The sequence below is a fragment of the Taeniopygia guttata genome, chromosome 1 (assembly GCF_048771995.1).
Source record: "Taeniopygia guttata chromosome 1, bTaeGut7.mat, whole genome shotgun sequence".
NCBI lineage: Eukaryota > Metazoa > Chordata > Aves > Passeriformes > Estrildidae > Taeniopygia > Taeniopygia guttata.
The window spans coordinates 12,092,909-12,113,887 of NC_133024.1; the positions used below are offsets into that span (position 1 = coordinate 12,092,909).

General features: G+C 36.2%; 1 protein-coding gene and 1 long non-coding RNA gene across 2 annotated transcripts in view; both read right to left on the reverse strand.

The window, feature by feature from the left end:
• The window catches only part of LOC115493363 (uncharacterized), a 234,956-nt gene extending 222,372 nt beyond the window's left edge, over positions 1-12,584 (reverse strand). Inside the window, exons 1-4 of the mRNA XM_072930026.1 lie at positions 12,472-12,584; positions 12,356-12,375; positions 8,531-8,588; positions 5,852-5,916 (exon numbers count right to left, since the gene is read on the reverse strand). Coding sequence (XP_072786127.1) covers positions 5,852-5,916; positions 8,531-8,588; positions 12,356-12,375; positions 12,472-12,584 — 256 coding nt within the window. The remainder of the gene's footprint in view (positions 1-5,851; positions 5,917-8,530; positions 8,589-12,355; positions 12,376-12,471) is intronic.
• A 214-nt stretch (positions 12,585-12,798) lies between these two features.
• LOC140682218 (uncharacterized) lies at positions 12,799-17,463 on the reverse strand. Its single transcript, XR_012053555.1, has 2 exons — positions 16,938-17,463; positions 12,799-13,751 (listed from the first exon to the last, which is right to left on the reverse strand). It is a non-coding gene; the product is annotated as an uncharacterized lncRNA (long non-coding RNA).
• Positions 17,464-20,979: the final 3,516 nt, after the last annotated feature.

Genomic DNA, 20,979 nt, shown 5'->3' on the forward strand with positions numbered 1-20,979 from the left:
AACAGGATGAGAGGATAGTGCCTTTTCGTGTTTAGAAGGGAACAACAAGCCTGTGTTGCATCCCAAGGACTGCTACTCTCAATTCTTTATTAATAAGGAACAATAAGGATTAATAAGGATCAATCTACTTCATCAATAAGGACTCTGCATACAGACCTGGAACTTTTACATGCCCACTGTAAAGGGCTATTTTCTCAGAAATACATGTATTTCCCGTACAAGAGCATAATGTCCTTCTAAATTAAATAGGAGACATCCTGGAAGAAGTTTCTCTCCTCTTAATATGTTTACAAAGAAAGGCCTTTGTGTTGCTTGGTTTTGCTCCCTTTTGAAAATATTTTATTTTCCATCTTGAAAAAACTTATATGTCTACATAGGGAAACTATAAATAAAATGATCTACTGTAGATCACAAAGACTGATATATATACATATTTCTGTACTGATGTTTGTGAAAGAACTAGTGTGCTGTTAGTAAAATTTCAAAGGATAAATTCCATTAGCTCTTGGAATTCTTTACAGTACCAACATAGGAATATTTTTTTCTAGTTATGGTGCTGGCCACTTTCATATTTAGCAATATATCTAGGTTGTTGACTATGTTATTAATATAAACAGCTTCCAGAAATTTGTCATATTGATCTTGTGCCTTATCATAGGAGTTGTCCAGCTTTACAGGATTTTTTTTCATTCTTTTACCAGATATTGCAATGTTTCATTACACATTTTTATTGAAATGTCTATTGCATTTGAAGAAAAATATCTCATGTATACAACTGCTTGCAATAGTTGAGTATTCTTGGGGGGGAGTAAAAAATTGGCAACATTTTGGAAATACAGAATAATCTAAATAATTTAAAGTTGCTTATGCTAAAATTAATAGTGTAAAGGACATTTTCCTCGAATTAGAATTACCTTCTTTTCATAAGGGAAATAAATTAAAGAAATGAAGCCTCTAAGCTCCTATTAGAACTGTAACTCCTGGATAAGTGCCACATCTGCCTTGTGTGGTTTAATTTACTGATGATTTTACCTTTTTTTCTCAGGAAAACAAAGTATTTATTCTTATAATATGACATGTCACAATATTACAGTGATTATCCAGTTGCTTTATGTATGGTCATAATACCATCTGCTTTGCAGCTAGCCTTCTTTTGCATGTGTACCATCTGGAACATCTATCTATATTCTAATTATTGTACAGATGAGATTTTTGTTTTTACAGAAACAACATATTGGCTGTATCCTTCATCGATTTCTTAATTTAAAAAATACAATGCAAAATAATGTAGAACAGAAGCAAAATCTTGGCATCTTAAATTAGTTCTAGCTGTCTGATTTTCCTCTGTTTCTCCCAAGGAATGAAACAAAACAAGAAACCTAAATGTAAATACAACTACTTTGTTATTTATTTTAGGAGAAACAGGATCTGGGTTTTTAGGAGAGATGAGATAGCCCTTTTGGTTTTAAGTAGCTTGGTGGATATATATATATATATATATATATATATATATATATACATACACACACCAAATTTTCCCACATTCAACTTAATTCAATTCTCCACTGTTCTGTGCAAGTACAAAAACCAAAGTTGAAAATGCTCCTAAGACCCTCCTCAGTCATTTGCACGGCCATCAGCTCTTACATTGTTTATTCACAACAAAAATATCATCAGGTTAAGAGTCCATAACAAATTCATTATATCTCAGAGTTTCTGCAGGAGGGAGACTTGGCAATAACTTGCAGGGAGGGGCAGACAGTGACTCAGCAACAACAAAGGTAGCATGGTGTGGCAGGGACCCATCCTATGCTTTTTAAAATAACCTTAACTTTTTCTAAGTTTTTTCAATTTTTCTCTTTCTTCCTCTGTGTCTCCCTTACTATTAAATAAAAATATATCAATTTTTTAGCATCAACATTTAATCTCATTTGGTTTTTATCTCTTTCTTTTGGGGAATTTTTTGAACCTTCAAAGTTCTTTCCATTTCATTCACAGCGTTTAGATTTCTTTGTCCTTCTATTTAAACCAGTTCACAGCACCCATACCAACAAGTCTGCAGGATTTGCAAAATTGCCCAGGAATGCTCCAGGGCATGTCTTACAACCCTAATATCCAGCTAAGACCTTCCTGCACTTTGGCACCTTTCCAGCTGGGTTGCACCAGGACTGTGGGAGAAAGGGAAGAAAGAGAGATGGAGTGGGATTCTTCCTGGATCTCAAAGAGAAAGGCATGATAAACGGCATGATAAAATACTTGTTTTAACAAGGTAGAATAAAAAGAAGAACATAGATAGCAAATATAACTTTACATGCTGGGAACTCCCCTTTTATGCAGTATTGGGCAGACCCCGAGTGGATTTGTTTTTTTGTGGCACGATGAATAGATTGTGTCTGTGGAGAGCCTCCTTCCTGTTCCCATACTGTGCCTTTCATTTGGTGTAACAAGCAGAACTACTGCTCTATACTTCAGAATTTCCTTCCAAAAATGATCCCACCTCTTAAGGCAGAGAAGCACCTACTACTTATTTCATTTATTTCCAAAATGGGGATGCCTCCATGCAGAGTGAGATGCACTCTGCACCATCCCTTAATAATTATATAATACAAGGGCATCAGCACAAAAGCAGTGAAATTCCCGATGCTTAGCATAGGTATAGAAAAACTTGGAAGCTTTGTAAAAAAGACCATATGAAAAAACATGTAAGTATGGTCAGTTTGCATAGAATGCCTATTTTCATTCATATTTTAATTGCAGTGAGAGTGCCTTGATGATACAGATAAATGAAATACTAGAGAACTCTATCTGGCAACCAAAGGATTTTTTTTTTTTCAAAAATTATGTCCCTGGAACAATTTCAAATATCACATAAAATATCCATCTCAAAATAGGAAATAGTCTAACATTACAGCAATTTCTGGTCCAAAAACAGCTAGGCTTCAAATTAGGATATTAAATTTCAGGTGAAGACTGGAAAATTTATTTCCAGCTTGTACCCTGCTTTTTTTTTTTTTTTTTTTTTTTTTTTTTAAGTCATTACAAAAGAATAATCAACATCCAGATATGAATGTTTCTTAGACTTTCTGTGCTGGAAAAAATTAAAATGAGGCTGTGTTAAATTATAAATCTTTCATTCCAGTCACAGCCCTACCTTAAGTAACTTTGAGGAGACTCATTTGTAATAATTAATAACTTTCCCTTTAGGATGAAAGGTGGAGCTCATAATTAATCACTGATATGAAAAGCACAAAAATGTTGAAATCACAAAGTAATAGGTCTGGGGTATACTATACCTGACTGCCACGTTCAATATTTATTTTACTTCCCCAAAGCTTTGATGTATTTGGTAAGACAGAAGCTTTCTAGCTGCAATTACAGCAAATGCAATAAGTGCATCATTTCTTTTTCAGTTGTGTTTCTCCAGGTGGCTGAAGCAGTGTCCTGGCAGAGGCCAGGCACTGATGACCTGCCCACAGACCTTGCCAAGGATATTTCCAACAGCTCCACTGTAAGAATAGGGAGCCCAGCCTGCATCTGGACAAGTGAAACATATTTTCCAAGGGTATGAATGCATAAGACAAAGGTGGTTTCACTACTGTTGCCCATACAGTGCTTTCCTATTTGTCACCTACTGCACAGCTGCAGCAGAAGCTTCTCTCCTGCTAGCACACAGTAATTAACAGGAAAGAGGAGAGAGCAAGAGACACTTCTCAAAGAAAAGAACAATTTAAGCCAAACTTACAATCACTTTCATTATAATCAACATTTTTATTTTAAAGGTAACTTGCAGTTTGAGATCATCTATGACCTTTAAGAATATCATCATGAGTACGTGTTTAAAATATATATTACACTGTGTAGGGTGTCTAATTTATTTAGGCTGATTTTCAACTTTGTACAAGATTTTTCCTTGTGTTTGCAACCTAATTTTTCTTTCTTTCAGATTAAAATTTACATAGTAGTGAAACCTGACCTAAAACCATGAGAATAAAATGCATCCGGTAAAATCATATAAAACTCTCTTAAACTGAAATGCTAAAATACACCGTCAAATATGCTAAAGGCTATTGCTTCCCCTAGTGTAATACTGCTTGCTTTGAAATTGTTTTCTTCTGGTAAGAAATCAATAAAATGCAGAATTCCTTTAATTAGATGGAATTTCAAATTAAGCATTTTATCCTTTTAGGTTTGGTATGAAAAAGCCTACAGAAATTAATTCACTGGAGAAATTATGTACAAATTGCAAGATGTTAATTTAATTCTCAGTTAATTAGGTAAAATATTCTCTATTTTTTCCCCAGACTGAATTGTGCAAAGTGATTCTAAAAAATCTGCAGCTTACATAATTCTTCAGTAAAAGACCAGCTCTTAATTCAATACATGTAGAGACAAGTTAAACAAAACTAAATCTATCACTGAACTTAAAAGAACTATAAAAGAATTAAAAGGCCAATATGAAACTTTTTAAAAAGGCTCAGACCGATGACCCGAATTCATTTTCTAAGTAAGGAGAACTTCTTGCATATGACCTTAGCTTATAACTCTTTTATGACTTAGGATTTAATTGAGCCAGTAATTCCTAAAAGTCTAAATTATTTCCTCCCTACACCCTTTTAATACTCAGTCTCTGCTTCCTCAATAATATATCCCTGTCACTCATAGTACTGAAAATAGAATTTAAATGGTTATTTATAGCCAGTATTCATCTATTTATGGAGAGATTAAGTAATATTTGAATGATGGAAGTATCTAAGTAACCAGGGCTTCCTCAAGAATTTCAAGTAGTAGTAAAAGCAGTCTCCAAGTCATTAGTGATTACTTCCCATGACTTGGAGTGTATCTGTTGCAGCACAGGTTAGGATAAGATAAAACTTAGTTGTTAAAATTTAACAGCAGAAAAAAAAAAAAAAAAAAAAAAAAAAACCAAAAACCAAAAGCAAAAGCAACAACCAAACAAAAGAGTACAAGAAAATCATAGACCTCACTTCAGTATCCAGAAAGATACTGGAGAAAAATCCATTAACAAATCCATTAAACAATCCATTCACAAAACTTTGAAAGAATAACAATGCAATGAGAAGCAAATTCAATGGAATTTCTCTTTTTGACACCCTAAGTGGATCAGGGTGTCATAAACTACATGACATTCTTAATGAAACTGGGGAAACATGGTGACGATGAAATTATTGTACCCTCTATAAAGGGGATTAAAGGACCAAAAAATAATCTAAATATGCACAGGCAATCCTCTGGTGAGTCTTCTCAGTCTGACATGAAACAGGGATCTCCAGAGATCTGCTCTGGGTTCAGGCTCATCAATATTTCTGGTAACGCTTAGCTTCACACAGAGAGCACACATTTCAAATGTTCAGACTATGCCATTTGTGCAGAGGAAAACAAGTGAGCAAACTTCATTCTGTGACCTATTAAGTGTTTATCTGGTGTCAGAGGCACAAGCTTGTTATTCTGCTCTCTTTATTTCCCATGGCACTTCAGCTTGTCTGTCTTTTAGGGATCATGCTTTAAAAATGTGGGCAAATTAAGGAAAGCATAGAGAAAAGAAACAGAAACATGAGATTTAAAAGATACTAAATTAGAAAAGGTTAAAAGAATAGATGTTTTTACTTTTCTACTCTTCTACTATTACTGTGTTTAAAGAATCCAAGAAGAGGCTGGGAAGGAAGGTATGATTAATGATAGTGCTGTTCTAGTCAGTAAAATGTTTTTATTGAGACTGTGAAGAGTTTTTCCTTCAGATTCAGGAAGGTTTTGTCAAAGAGTAATGAGCTTTTGCTCCAAGAGAACACACTGCTAGAAAGAGTCTTTCAGACATTTGACCATAATTAGTTACCTGGAAAAGCTGAGAAATCCTTGCCAATAAACAGCTCTTCTAAGGTGTTGGACTTATGTTTGAGACTGAAAAAATCAGGAGAATTAAAGACCAAACAAGCAACATTAATAATAGGGAAATATGTTGTTTTTTCTAGACCCTTCTTTGGAGAATAAAATTTAGCTAGAAAAGCAAAATTGCAGATTATTTTATGGCCAGAAAGAAATAATAATAAAAAAAATCACTTAACTGTCATCAGGACTATATATGACTAAGAAAAGTAACCTACTAAATTTATTTTAATTATAGAAAGAGGGAAATACTGATTTCTTCCCAAGATATTTTATCACCTCACAAAAAGGGATAAAACTACACATATAATTGCACATATATTTGTTTGAGAAATGCCTCTTTTTCATTACAAGAAAAATATAAATACCATAAAATAGGCTAAATGTATCAAGAAGGATGAAAGCTGTAACTATGGTTGGAACTTTATCATCTTGACTAATTCCCATCTTGAGTTAGTCACTTAACAGAAATCATTTCAGCAAATGAAGCAAATTAGGATGTGTGTCAAAGATCTGCATATCACGTTCATTGTCCATGAAGTACATAAATTAAAGGTGAAACACAAATATGCCTTAATGACACTTTTTCTGCAGCAGTCTAAAAGTAAAACAGACTTGTACCAATGCACTGATACTTTTATTTATGAAGATATCGAATGCAGAATTAAAAAAAACCCCACAAAAATAGCCACAGCAAAATCCCAAAAAACAACCAACCAATTAAAAAAAAAACAAACAAAAAACAAACAAAAAAAAACCCACTAAAAGTCTGACCACTAAATATTTTTTTTAAAAATGCAAATAGATATCAGGAGCAAATTATATCTTAACCACATTTTGCTTCTGCTCAAATGATTTCCACTCTTCCAGTAAAATAATACCATGTTCTTCCCTAAATCAATTAAAAAAACACATTGATAAAATTTTAAGAAAATAAATACTCAAATAGAAAGTATGACACCTACAGAAAGTCATAAACACAAAATAATGAATTTAATTCTCTAACAATGGAAATGTTCAAATAAAGACCAAATGGAGTAGATTGCTCTCCTTATGTTTAGTAATCAATTCGGGAATTTGGTCATAACACCAATCAAAAATTTTATAAAAATATTTGATTGTCTTTATTATATATCATAGAAAGTATTTTATCTCCCTCTCTCTCCTTTCCTTGCAGTTGTAAAGCTGCTACAGGCTATTTTAATTCTTTCCAATTTTCCCACTTCCATAAATATAACACTCTTATTTTTGATTTTCTATTCCCTCCCCAATTTTAAATGATTATTTCACATCTCTCTTTAAAATCAGAATTGCCAGAATATTTACTGACCTTTGAGCCATTCCAGTTTTTCATTTTTCTGTCTATTTTAATTTGAGAAACTGATTAGACAGACACATGACTATAACAGAAAAATGTTTATTTTATATTTTAACAAAGGGATGCACACAGCAGTTGGCAGGAGTTGTGTTCTGTGCATGCTGCAATTCTCAGTAAGGATGAGAGTTATTCACCACCAGCTGTTTTTGGTGCACTGATGATTGTGGGCCAATTGACCAGGGATTATTTCTTCCTCCCTACTCTGAGGTGAAGTGTTTACACATTCTCTGAATACTGCTGATGAGGAGTCCCCTGGGAAAAAGCTGGAACTATGCTGTAATCAGATTGTTTCCGGAGTTTTTTTCTGAATATTTGTGATGTGGGTTTTTAATTCTGACCTGCATATTATAGTTTTCTAAATCATTGAAAAAATGATGGCATGACTTATGTATCTAAAAGAGAAGAAACTAAAATAAAAGCAAATCTATCTGTCTATCTGTATCTCTCAAACAATTCCACAGGTAAGGGCCTCCTTCTTGTAAGAGATATTGGAATACATTTTCTGATAACAACAGAATTGTGCTTTCTTAGTTGTGGAGCAGCATTGTAAAATCCATCCTGTCTCTCCATGTAATAGCCAAGGCCCTCAGTGCAGTTATTTTTAATTTACATAATAGCCATTGAGAGAATTTATCCATTAATCCATAGAAAATTAAGTAAACCAACCTAGTGTCTCCAAAAAATCCAAAATCCCTGGAAATAAATTTATTTATAGAACATTTCTAGCCATCAGTAAGAAAAAGATGCTGAGGAGATGAATTAAAAGAAAAACAAAACAAAACAACAAAAAACCCCAAAAAAACCTAATTTGAACACAAGAAAATTAAATGTGAACTCCAATATTATTAAAACATAATAAAGGTACTATTAAGTCACTTAACATTGATTCCATCTCTAGAACTCCATGTACTTTAGATGATACACTGTATACAGAACTAACGTCCTAGAAAATATATTTAACAGTGTAGCAAAAATCAGTAAGATGTTGGAGCACATAAAAATCAACCCTGCTTAGGAAGACATTTTTATATTCCTTTTGCATAACTAAGCCTGCAACTTAAAAGTGCACTTTTAAAGAAAAAAAAAATTTAAAAACACTAGGGAGGGTGCAAGTAGTATGCAAACTATAGCAAATATGAAATACAATTATAACTCTCTAAAGAAACTACACATAAACAGACACAAAATTTATTTATAATGAAATTTTCCATGAAATTTTCCCTTATTCCCACTGAGGAACACCTTACTTACCAGGGCTGACGTTGTGCAGAGGCAGCAGAGCCTAAAAACCTCAGTGTTATCTGTAGCTCTAAAAAAGAGTAAAGGAGGCAGAAACAATAAAGAGTTTGTAACCAATACCAAATTTCTGTGTGGATCAGCAACAGAGCTGATATAAACCCATAGGTTTATATGTCTTTGGATGTGATCCCCATACCTCAGACAGACTTTCACTTGTAACTAGCAGAAATATTTACTCCTATTCTTCTGTGTTTTTCTTTTTCTTTCCTCCTCCCCTGTGCTCACATTCAAGTCTGGTGCAAAGCAGACTAATGGTTCTAGCACTTCTGAAATGCAGAAGCCAAGGGAACATGAAACAGAAATCTATTCAGGTTTACTCAGATAGTTCCTGCTGAATTTATTCTTTAGGTTTGAGGTGCACAGTGCTAAAACCTGGCAGGCAAATCCACAATAGAAAGAATAAAAGCAGCAGAAACCTCGATGAAAAGGAATAATGAAGTAGAAGGGAAAGAAAACATGGGAAGGTAAGTCCAAAAAGAGCCCTGAAAAGTACATTTCCACCTTCCTCAAAAACCCCCATCATTCCATGGTATTGAATAATCCATAGTCAGTGTGCACCTCTGCATAACCAATACACACCAATTGATTATGGCCAGAGGTGTGACTTTCCTCCCTAATTGAGTCATTCTCCTGTAAAATTAATGCTGTTCTGTTTGTTAATGAAGTGGCTGATTTTGACACATTTTCCTTGTATTTGTTTCACCATTATTTTTGTCAGAAATTCAGTTTTGGAAGTTGAGCTTTTTTTAAAAAAATAAATAAATAAAGGAGACTTTCTCATTGACAATTTTACTGAGGGAAAAAAAAAAAAAACCTAAAAAAGCAAAACCCCAGGCTCAGATACTCAGAATAAAGTCTTCTTGAACAGACACTCTCATGGAAGGCACTGCAGTTTTTCAAGGAGTCAGATGTTTCTCGGAATAGTGAATTCATATTGTAAGAGCTAATCAAAGCGCAGTAAGTAGGCTAAGGCTGTTAAACAAGTCCTGGATTGAAAAACAATTTCACTACCAACATTTGTGTTCACTCTGGAGCTGTTTGCAGGAGAAACCCTTCAAATATTTGCCTCCCATTGTTTTGCCTGAAATCCCTCCTCATTCTCTGGAGATACTGCAGGTGTTGACCACTGAACACAGCACTCATTGCCTATCAAGCTGGCTACACCTTCCCACTATTTCCAGGTCTCATCTTGTACACTTGCTAGAATTTAGGCCCATCTACAGCTCCACAAATTTGCACATCCTTACCACAGAGTCATTAAAGTTGGAAAAAACCTCCAAAATCATCAAGTCCAACCTTTGACTGATCACCACCTTGTCAACTGCAGAACTGAGTGTCACATCCAGTCATTTCTTGGATTTGTGATTCCACCACGTCCCTGGGGCAGCCCATTCCATTGACAACCCTTTCAGTGAAAAAATTCTTCCTTCTTGTATGACTGTAGATGCTCACAAGTTAGATTGCAGACAGAAATGATTCATGTGGCAGAGTCAACAACCACTTCACCAGGAAAAAAAAAAGTTAAAAAAGTCAAGAACTGCTTAGGATCTTTAAGGGTACATAAACCACAGCTTATTTTGCTGCTGCAAGTAGTAAATTTCAGCATGGTCGCTATCAAACAGTTGTACATGAACCAGTGGTTGATTATGGAGCCCTGAGGTTATGAGGCTCCTAAGTCTTCTATTCTTACAGTTAAAAAGATGAACTGAAATCAAACCCTGTTTTTTTAATAAAATCATTGGTTGCAGTCCCAGGGAAGTTATGAGATTATTATTAAAAGGTGTGCTCCATGCTAAGCAAAAGATTGAGAATACCTTTCCTTGCAAATAAGGTTATGAACCAGGCATATGGGTTATATCAGAGACTCCAAAGGAAATTTTGGCCTCCCTGAAGGTAATGGAATTTTTTCATTTTATAAAAATGGCATTTATTACAAAATGACATTTATAATAAAATACCATTGTCATGTTAACAATATTCTATTTCCCATCACTGAACTTCTTGAAAAAGTCACTTCACCTTTCTAAACACCCTATTCTTAAGCTATAAAATAAAGATAATAATGAATTACTTCTCTTTGTGAGATATTTTTAAAATTATGATAAAAATCATCGCAAGTCTGCATTCTCAGGAATACAGATTTCATTTCTGCATGTCAAATATATGGCACCCAATTGACATCACAATGTTCTTCAACAGAAGATTGGTTCTATACTAACGGAAAATTAAGAAATAAATTATATGATTATACTGAGGTTTTATAGTTCTGCATTCATTTGCAGTAGTTAAAGCTTGGCCATTTATCCTGGCAATGAAATAGATATTTAAAAGTTCTATTAAGATGAGAACAAAATCTGGCTAGCACAAATGACTGATCTTAAAGTTACATTCATTTCCATCAAGGAGTGATATTTTTATGGTCCATTCTCCATCGACACTTTGGCAGGTGTCAGAATAATAGCACTGAGCATCAAGGAATTCCCATAGATAAGATTCTCAGCAGATGTAAATCAGCAGAGCTAGAATGTATTAGAGTCACAAGAAATTATATCACCTCAGAATGTGCTCTCAGGTATCTGCTATCCCCACTAAAATACCTCTCAAGTCAGCAGTGTGCACTGTTATCACTGTATTGAGTCTTAAATGTCATGTGCTAAGCCTGTGAATCAATGCAAAACTCACCAGACTAGAATTGATTAAATTATTGTGATGAGTTTGCAAATTTTCTGTATTTTGTGTCCAGTTTTTTCATAGTCTTATGTTTTCTATGTGCTCTCTTTTGCTTTTCATTAAAAAGTACATCAGTTTTATCCAGTTCTAAACAAAAAATGGCATTTTCAAGTATACTTTGGGGACAGAAGACACAATCTAAAGATATTTTAGGCTTCAGCAATAAAATTGGAGGGGAAAAAAACCCTTCTGAATACTAAGCAAGAAAGTTTCTTTTTTTGTGCTTTCAGGACCTGTCTACCCACACCCAAGTGCTTCACAAGTTCCAGGAGCTGAGATTGACCTGTAGGACTGTTCATCTCTAGATATTGAAGGTGATCTCAATGCACTGTCTCTGTGGGGCTCAAAGATAGCATCACACAAGGGCCTCATTCCCCAGGGAAAAAGCACAAGGGACAAATGCCATGAGTGCAGAGCAGGGCTCTGGGAACAGCATCCCAGATCCTATCACAGACCACCAACATAAAATGGAAACCTTCATGAGCACTTAGTAGTAGCCAGCACAGTAAATAACTTTTCCCTGGTACATTTATTTAATGCAATGCCACAGTATTTCCCTCTCTAATTAGCATTGCTTTCCTGTAATTAAACTTTTGGTTTCTATAGAGAGATGCTACAGCTATGAAATTTATAATTGAAAATGTTGCCCCCAAATTGCAGATTTCAGCTACATCCATGCATTCTTAACAGATCCCATAGCTTTGGCAGTGTGTAATAGGAACAGATTTTTGAGGGAAAATGCCACAGAAGGTGAGAGAATAGAAAATTGCTTTGGTGTGGTAGATATATCTGCAAAACAAAGCCCACCACTGCACAAACCACCAGCTAAAAGCTATAAACCATGCATTACAGCTCTTCTGTTGATATTCTGAAAATAATTATGATTGTGAGCTGTCAGAAAGATTCACTGCACCAGTTATGTTCATCAACAGCTGACAACCTACCTAGGCAACCCCTTTTAAAATCTGAGCCTCCCACAACACTAATGAGCATTAAAGAACAAAATATATAGCTCCCATGAGTCAGAGGCACAGCATCATAGCTTACCAGTGCTATAAACAGTAAATCTTTACATATGCCTATTGGCAACGATGCTCCACAAATGTCAGCATAGGCTCTTGTTTTCTAACTTCATCAGTAATGCTCCTCTTCATTACATTTACAATGTGCCACCTAAAATCAAGCACACCAGCAGAGAGAAGAGTGTTTGACACTGAGAGATTTTCCCTTGGGGTGGGAAGAAGTAGGCTGGTATGGAAAGGGTTTTGTATGGCATTCAAGCATGAGAGCCCCCCTGAAGCTCTCTAGGTTTTTCTCGGAGCACTATACTACTGTTTCTTTCCAGTGAAAGGGGTTTTTGTTATGCTTTTTGTCTATTTTTTTTTTTAAGCAATATTGGCCATGGAACTCTGCCACAGTCTCTATCATATTCTATTCTGCAAAGTAGCCATTTGTCACCATGTCATATGCGCCACAGGATCTCATTGAGGTGTCATGCCCTCAAAACACATTCCTGCTTCCAGGAACGAGACACAATAAAACAGGAGTATATGCCACTAAAGAAAGAAATTGTTTTGTTTGTCAGGACTGTTGAGAGCAGTAACTTCACTTGGAGGAGCACTCTGAGATTATTTTAGTACAGTTGTCACATACACAGATAAACCCAGTGAAATATAGCTTTTGGGATCATTATTTGTACAGCATTTCAAAGCAATTTGTCTTGACCTAGTGCTTTCATACATACATGATACTTGGAACTCCTGGGTGCATCCACAGGCCACTCAAAAACTGAAGCCTAGATAAACGTAGCAATCAACTGTGAAGTACCACATGAAGAATATAATTTCATTTAAATAAGACAACAAACAGCTCATTGATAAGTACAGTTTTCTAATAACATACTAGAAAAAGAACAGGAAAAATGTTCAGGTGATGAGAAACATTTCAGACTCCTTCACCAAAAAGCTGAATTTCATTATGCAGTCATATACAAGAATATTGCTGTGCATGCAGAAGCATATTTATTTCATTGCCCCCACCAGTGCTTTTCAGCATGGTTTCATGGAAATCTGCACTGTCCAAAGGGAGGTATAGATGGATTGCAGGCAGGAAAAACTTCAAGTACAAGTTTAAAGTTGAAAACTTTCAATTGGTGAGAAAATCTTCTGGCATATAACACTCATGCACTTTGGACCACTCTGAATCAATAAATATATACCCCCCAGTGATCTTTGGGCATGGACTGTCCCATATGCACTATTCTTACCATCATGTTAAATTCCTGTGTCCTTGATATTTTGTATGTAGCAATGATACAGGGGTCAGATGATGCATGTGATCAATAAGTAAGAATTTTACTGGGGAAGCTTTCCTGCCTTCAGATCCAGATGTTTGGGAAGGTTCTTTGCAGGCAGTTCCTTACAAAGCCAGTTTTGATTGATGGCTAAAGGAGAGAGGTAAAGAAAAATCAGTAGCCAACCGAAAAGTCAAAGAGGAGAGCTAGGGGCTCAAATTGAAGTGTTCCATAGGAAGAAAAAGGCAAAGAAATATCCAGCATGTCGTCATAGCTCTGGTCTTCCCAACCATGGACACAAGATTTGCCCAAAAGCTTGTCAAATAGATGAGATTACAGCACTGGTCTTGACAGCAGTGAGACAGCAACCTTTGGGACACAAGTGGCTTTTTGGCTGACAACCCCAGGTAACTGAGAGGTGAATTCTGTTTGCCCTCCCAACAGCCCATCTGGCAGCTTGGTTTACCCTGGCTGACAGCAAATGACAGCTCGTGACACAGACTCTGCTAGTCCTGCTCTTCTCCCAGTAGGAGGGGAGGATGCCCATTATGACTGTGACCAAAAGGAATGGAGCAGAGTGGTGTCAGAGACCTCCACAGAAAGAGCTGGAGACACAGCAAAGCTCCATTTCTGTGGTACAAATCTGTAGGAATCTGACAAGTCTGGCAAGGTAATCTTCCAGACAGGAGTTTGCAAGCACTTGAGCAGTTACTGTGGTTACTGCAAACCAGATGACAAATCTGTCTCTTGGTTACTTTGGTCATACACCTATGTCTGAAAAGCATTCAAGGAGCAACAAAAAGAAATCACATGGAGCCTAGAAAAAGTATTTCCTTTCACAGGTTTAACATTTTCCGAGCTTTAATTTAATTAAATGCCTTCCTGCACTTCATCTGTTAAAAAAAGCTCATATTCTCTGCTGTTGACTCCATTCATTCAAGTGGATCAGAAGAAGAAAAGAAAGCCCAAATTCTGCTTCCAGGCAGGTTGAAGTCCAGTGCAGCTTGGTATTCATCTTGCTCAAAAAAATACATGTCATATATCTCTACCCAATAAATACCAGATAACATTTATCATAAGTTATTAGACCACAGTAATTATTCAGTCCACCTCCTGCATAACCTGCCTTTTCAAGACACACTACTACAGTGATGCTTGTAATAAGTTTTACCTACCATTCACCCTGCTGAAGTCTGTTAATTAAGACTTTCAGACACATGCAATAATCCTGCCTTTTCTGCTCCTGGAGGACTATGCATATGCATGAGTGATCTCTGCAGCTGGAATGTTAACACAGATGAGGGTAATATTCTATATATGGAACAGTAGCCATATGCCCACACAGCACACCTTGCCCCTTTTACATAAATATAATCCAAATCTACATTCTGGGATATGCAGTGCTTCAGAAAAGATTGTTTGGGAAGGGGAGGTTCACAGGACAACAAATTTTCTTTAAGCCTTGGGGAAAAAGGAAAAAAAAGGTAGCAATAACAGTTCTGATGCTTCCCAAAAATAAAACATAGCTATCAGAACTCCCTGGCTATTTGACACCTCATTTTCTCTGCAGTAATAAATACATCTAAGGAAGCTTTTATTTTGATAGTTTTCTCTGAAAAACCCTCCACCCTCTTCAATACAAGATTTTCAGTACCTCTGAAGTTCATTCCAGTTATTCAATCTTCCTTACTGCATAAAACACAAAAAATGTCTTTTCTGGCTGAGAAACAGGAGACCTTTTGGGAAGCTATCCAAGCATTGTAATATTATAGGATACAGGATTCTTATGCAGTCCATCAGGAAAAGCAGACACCTCAGAAAAGGAGACCAAAGTCTGTCTGGACATCTTCTCCAGTGAAATATTCACCTCACGAGCTGAAGATCACTGTCTGATGCTCTGATTGCTCTCAGGATTCTGACTCCCACCTTTTGCCTCCCAACACTGTTCTCTAGGCAGCTGGCTATTCCAAAATGCAGGACAATCCCAATATACCCAGGACGAGCTTCCACATGGACAAGACAGATGTTCAATCAGAAGGAGAAAACCCCACAATTATTTTTACTACCCTTCCATTTCTTCTCTGGGGTGCTCATGAAATGCTAAACTGGACTTTCATTCTCATTCTGTCTTTCTGTAAGAAAGATACTGTCTGCAATGGCTCAACCACCTTGCAAAATTCAAATAATGGTCTCCATAGGAACGAGATGTGTCCCCTCAGTCTTTACCATATTTAAGGCCTATTTAGTGAACAGGATATTTAAGATAACTCCTGTACACAGAAACATAATGTTAGTATAGTTCTAGCAAAATCTGAACTTTATTGTTATCTTGAAATTTCTATTCTTAATGCACAGCAACCTTCCTTTCATGGTGGACTTGCCTGGCCTAAGCAGATGCAGTCAAATTTTTGCTGTTTGCAAAGATACCAAATGAGCTGCATTTCATCACATGATTTGCCATTTTAAACAACAAAGTCTCCTATCTCAGGGGACTTGGAATTCACAGGGTCTGCTCAGTACACTAGTCCAACTTAATCACCACCCATCTATCAGAGGACAGTAACTGATATTCCTAAGGCAGGAAGGATTTTTTTTTTTTTGCCTCATACTTGAAGTTCAGTAAGTAATTTATGTCATAAGACATGAAGGAGACAAGGTAACTATGTCACAGCTGTCAAGTCACAGCTCAATTGAATTAAACCATTTTTAAGAAAAAAGAAAATATTCAGATTTATCATTATGCTTTTTTTGTTAAAAACAAAAAAAAGACATTAATGAAGAGTTAATATTAAAAAAAAAAAAAACAAGTAAAAAATCCCCTGACTTTGAAAATACTCATTTATCTGCAGCATATTTGAACTGAATATTTGCAACTAGCTGTAATAACCTTAGAGTAAATGATGCATTTCCTCCACAGATCCTATTCTTTTAATAACCAATTGTTTCCTAATACACAAAAATAATAATAAAAAAAATATGTTAACACACATTTGTGTCATAGTAAATGAAAACAACGTTTTGCCACAAATTGTCCAAGAGACAGAATAAGTAATGTGGTCAAATTCTAGCTTCTGTTCTACAGAGATTCTAGGAGATTTTTCCTTAAAAGAAAAAGAGGAAAGAAAAACAATGGAAATTAGTTGAACTTCTTAACTAAAAGCACTCAGGTGCAACATAAAAAATAAAACAAAAATAAATAGGACCATACATCCTTCAGCTGTACCAAAAAAATCTTTAATTGATTCTCATAGGTATTGCACAGATGAAGCAGATAGCAAACAGAACTTAAGGCATAAACCAAGAATTTTTTGTTCTATGAAATAAATGTTACTATACCTTCAATCTTCATTGTGTTTCTTATACATGTAGGCACATGTAAATGCATCTTCAGGAACTGCAGAAATGTATTTAAATTAAGATGACAAAAATTTCACTGTGTTATCTCAGTGAACTCAATATGCTAGAGGTACTATTTGTGGAAATAGCCCAGTTTAGCATCTAAAGCAATGCATCTCTGGCAGCTATTGACAGGAGATTCTTGTTAGAATATGCCACTTGTGAAAACAGAACCCATCCCCAGATGCCTATAAAAGGTTGCTTAATTACTTAAACTACTTTTATTTCCAATTGATACTTTCATGGAATGCTTATGGTACCTAATTGATTGAACATTAGTTTCATTTTATGTTATGTCTGATGAGTTATTGACTGCCCTTTGCTTTCACTCAGTCCTTTACTGGTGAAACACATAAAGAGTGAATACTCCAAACCTTCTGCATCAGTGACTTGTCCTGGCAGGGCTGGTACAGGCTTCCACACAAAAGATTCCTCCTTGGTTGTTTGTTTTTGGTTTTTTTGTTTTTTTTTTCCCTTCCTCTCCTGGCTCTAGTCTTTGAAAGAAGAAAGCTCAATACTCAAAGAATTGACCCTTTCTCTTGTTTGGGCATTTTTTGGAGGTAGAGAATTGCTACCATTTTGGCTATACAAATCAAACCTGAGTTCTGCAAAAGCATAAGATTTTTCCATAAGACTACATGGCAGACTCTAAATCTTCTTACTGGGAATTTGTGCTTGAGCTCAATTGACACTTTAAAGAGTTTAAAAATTGCCTTTTAATTTCAGTAATTTGTTTTCCTTGCTGTCATTTTAGTTTTGTCAAATGAAGGTCAGTGCACGTTTCAGGGACCACTTAAAAAAGTAAAACTAAGTTGTTTGTATTGGTTAAGCTAGTGAAAGAAGACTGAAATGGTTCTGTTCTGAGGGTACTTAATCAAGCAGAACAGATGTTTATTATACAATTAGGGAACACTTTGCCATCAGTATGAACAATTCATGAAATCAAATTGCTCCATAATACTTTCCATTATTTCACAAACACTTGCTGTGAAGAATTGAGGGTATGCAAAAACCCAGATCCTGTGCTATTCTTCAGCCCCAGGCTTTATTTAATTACCCAGCAGGGGAAACAATGCTGCCTGTTAGCAAAAAGCCAGAAGAGCTAGAGCCTTCTTCAGCAGCCAGCCTGGTACTGAGGGCTTGGATAGGAGGGCTGTGTGTGAGGCATGGCACAACTCCACTGCACTGTGCTCATCCTGCTCCAAAACATGGCAGGAAGGTAAGAAATAGAGAATTACCCATTCCCAGCTTCAGCAGCTGGTCCAGAAAATGCTCAGTTATTGGAACCTTCTGGCCCAAACCAGCCAGCACTCTCCTGGACAGAGCTCAGGCACAGTGCAGGTGTGAACACGAAGCAGTGACTTGTCCCTCAGCAGTTCAGAGGGGGCCTCTCTGTTTTGAAGAACAAAGAATTTACCTTTTTTTGGACAGAGAAGTTGTTGTGCTACTCAGCCTGAGGGATGGAGAATAGCTTCTGACCCATCTCACAAATGTAGAGAGATGTTCCATATATAGGCCCCTAGCAAATACCAAGGCCAGGGAGTCCCTAACTGGGGAGCACCCAAATTTTGGTGCTCCACTCTCACTGTACCAGATCAGGGGGTGCTTCCTCAGGAACTCAGCACACGGTGGCACTGTGCATGGCAGTCAGGACACCACTTAGGAAGGAGACCAGAGGAAATTCTCTCACAACTGCTCAGGAGAAGAGACAGGGAACAAAGCAGCCAAAATGATGATTGGCTAGTTCCTGAAGCAGAGGAATACTCACTGGAAATCAGCTCCAGAACAACTATCTACTGCCCTTGCAATGCTGTCATCTGGAACAACTGAGCTAAGAATAACGAGACCCCAGAGAAGGAAGTTGCATCTGTGGATGGAACCATTGAATGAGGTCATTTCACCAGATCTTTTATCACCAAGACCAGGGTTCCTTGACTAGATCCTTTCTTGAGGGAAGGTGTCCCTTGCAGAGTGAGTGGTGGGCATCCAGCCCTCACTGCTAAAACACTGCTACCCCAGCCCCCTGACAGCATCTCCACAGTCTGTATCTGTGCACATGGAAACTATTCAAACTCCAGAGACATCCACTGACATTCCCAAATTAGTTCTGGCAGCAATTGTTACCAAAGTGCTCGAGATCTATCCAGATAGAACTATCTGATAGATAAAATGCCAATGGATGATGCTTATGAACACACAGTTTCACTACTGAGATTCACGAGACTGATTTACCCATTCAAATGCACTGCAGATGGATTCTTATGATCTGCTGTTAAAAAGGCAGCTCAGACTTAAACCCTTTTATTATTATTGTTACCTCACATGCAGAAATCCCTTCAACAGCACTACCAAAAATAAACTTTTACAAATTAATGATTTGCCACATGCAGATATGATTTTTTTTTTTTTTTTTTTTGGGTTTAGACTCAAGGTCTGATTTCTAGAGTTTCCCAGTAGCACCAGTTCCCACACAAGCTGCCATTGTTACTGTTTTTTCAACCTGCTCACCCATTTCTAGGTCCCAGTCTAGAAAAAAGAAGACAGTACATTATTTCCTGTCACCCATTTCTAATGATAGTAATTTATTCTGTTGCTGGAGTCTCTGAATAACATACAGGCATATCTTAGTCTTCACATAAATATTTTTGTGTCTAAAGTTTTAAATACTTATTTCAACACAGAAAACTTTGAGTGAACAACAGAGGTTGCAATATGAAAAGGTAAGGCAGAGAGAAGACAGTTGATCTCTAGCAGATCTCTAGCTTGTAGCTACAAATCAGAATTTGGAGCTGGAATAACTTTGCAAATAACAAAGTCTGCACTGTTTATGTAAGTGATTTGTGATATGTTCTTGCTGAACCTCATAGATATGACACAATAATGTGACTGGTCTGTTTCTCTTCTTCCCTAGTTTCATATTCAGAGTCAGCTAACTGTGACAATTTAAGTACCACAATAGTGGAGTAAAAAAACATAACTAAGTAGCTATGCAAATACTGTTTTAAATGTAAAAAGGCTTACTCCAGCAACTAATCTCTTAGTATTATTTAGCATTTACAATATGTACTATTCAGCTAAGAGTTGACAGCATGTTAGATTCTGCTGAAAACTTCTAATATAAGGCCAAACCTTATGACTATAAACTGTCACAATCAATGATAGATCAACATCTGACTAAAAGGAACTTAACAGTCATTTTTAATTCATTGTATGATTACCTTTCTCCTGCAACCTCATACTGTTTTCCTTCAATGTGAATTGCAGTTGAAAGGCTATATCTTCATAAAGGAACTCAGCTCTAGAGAAGGAACGAACTAATAAAAGACAACCAATGCTATCTTTGGCATATTCCGACTTCTAGTTTTGAAAATATTTATTCCTCTGCTTGGCACTTGAATTAATTTCTCTGAGTTCTTCTTAAATTCCAATTAATTTTTTTTCCATTCAGACTTTGTCTTAGTGTAACACACAGTACTACACACCCTACTTGAATATTACTTATTTCTTTCACTTTATATTTTGTTTATACTTGATCTGGTCCATTTTATTTTTTCTATGATCTAAATGGAGAAAGATACCTCTGCCTACCACAGTATGGGCTCTCCATAAAGAAAGAAAAGAAAAAAAAATTTACTGCAGAAGAAAAAATATCAGAAACTGAGAAGGATATGATTAGGCCTGTTAATTTTTAAAGGGATCCAAGGAGCATATATGCTGCTTGGAAATTGGCCCTGTGGAAATGGAACTGATATTAAATCACTTGGAGAACTGCACCACAGCTCTTGCTGCAGCTGTGCAATCTACTCAAGAAGAAATATTAATAAACAAATGGTTCCTTCGCTCTCTTGCAGGTTCTGGAGTTTGTAACCAAATTTCCCATGAGACTTTGGATGTGGCATTTTTTGCTCAACTTTCTTGGAAGAACTCTAAGGAGAAAAGTGGTAAAAATAACAAACTAAACCCTCTGTGACAGGAATCATGA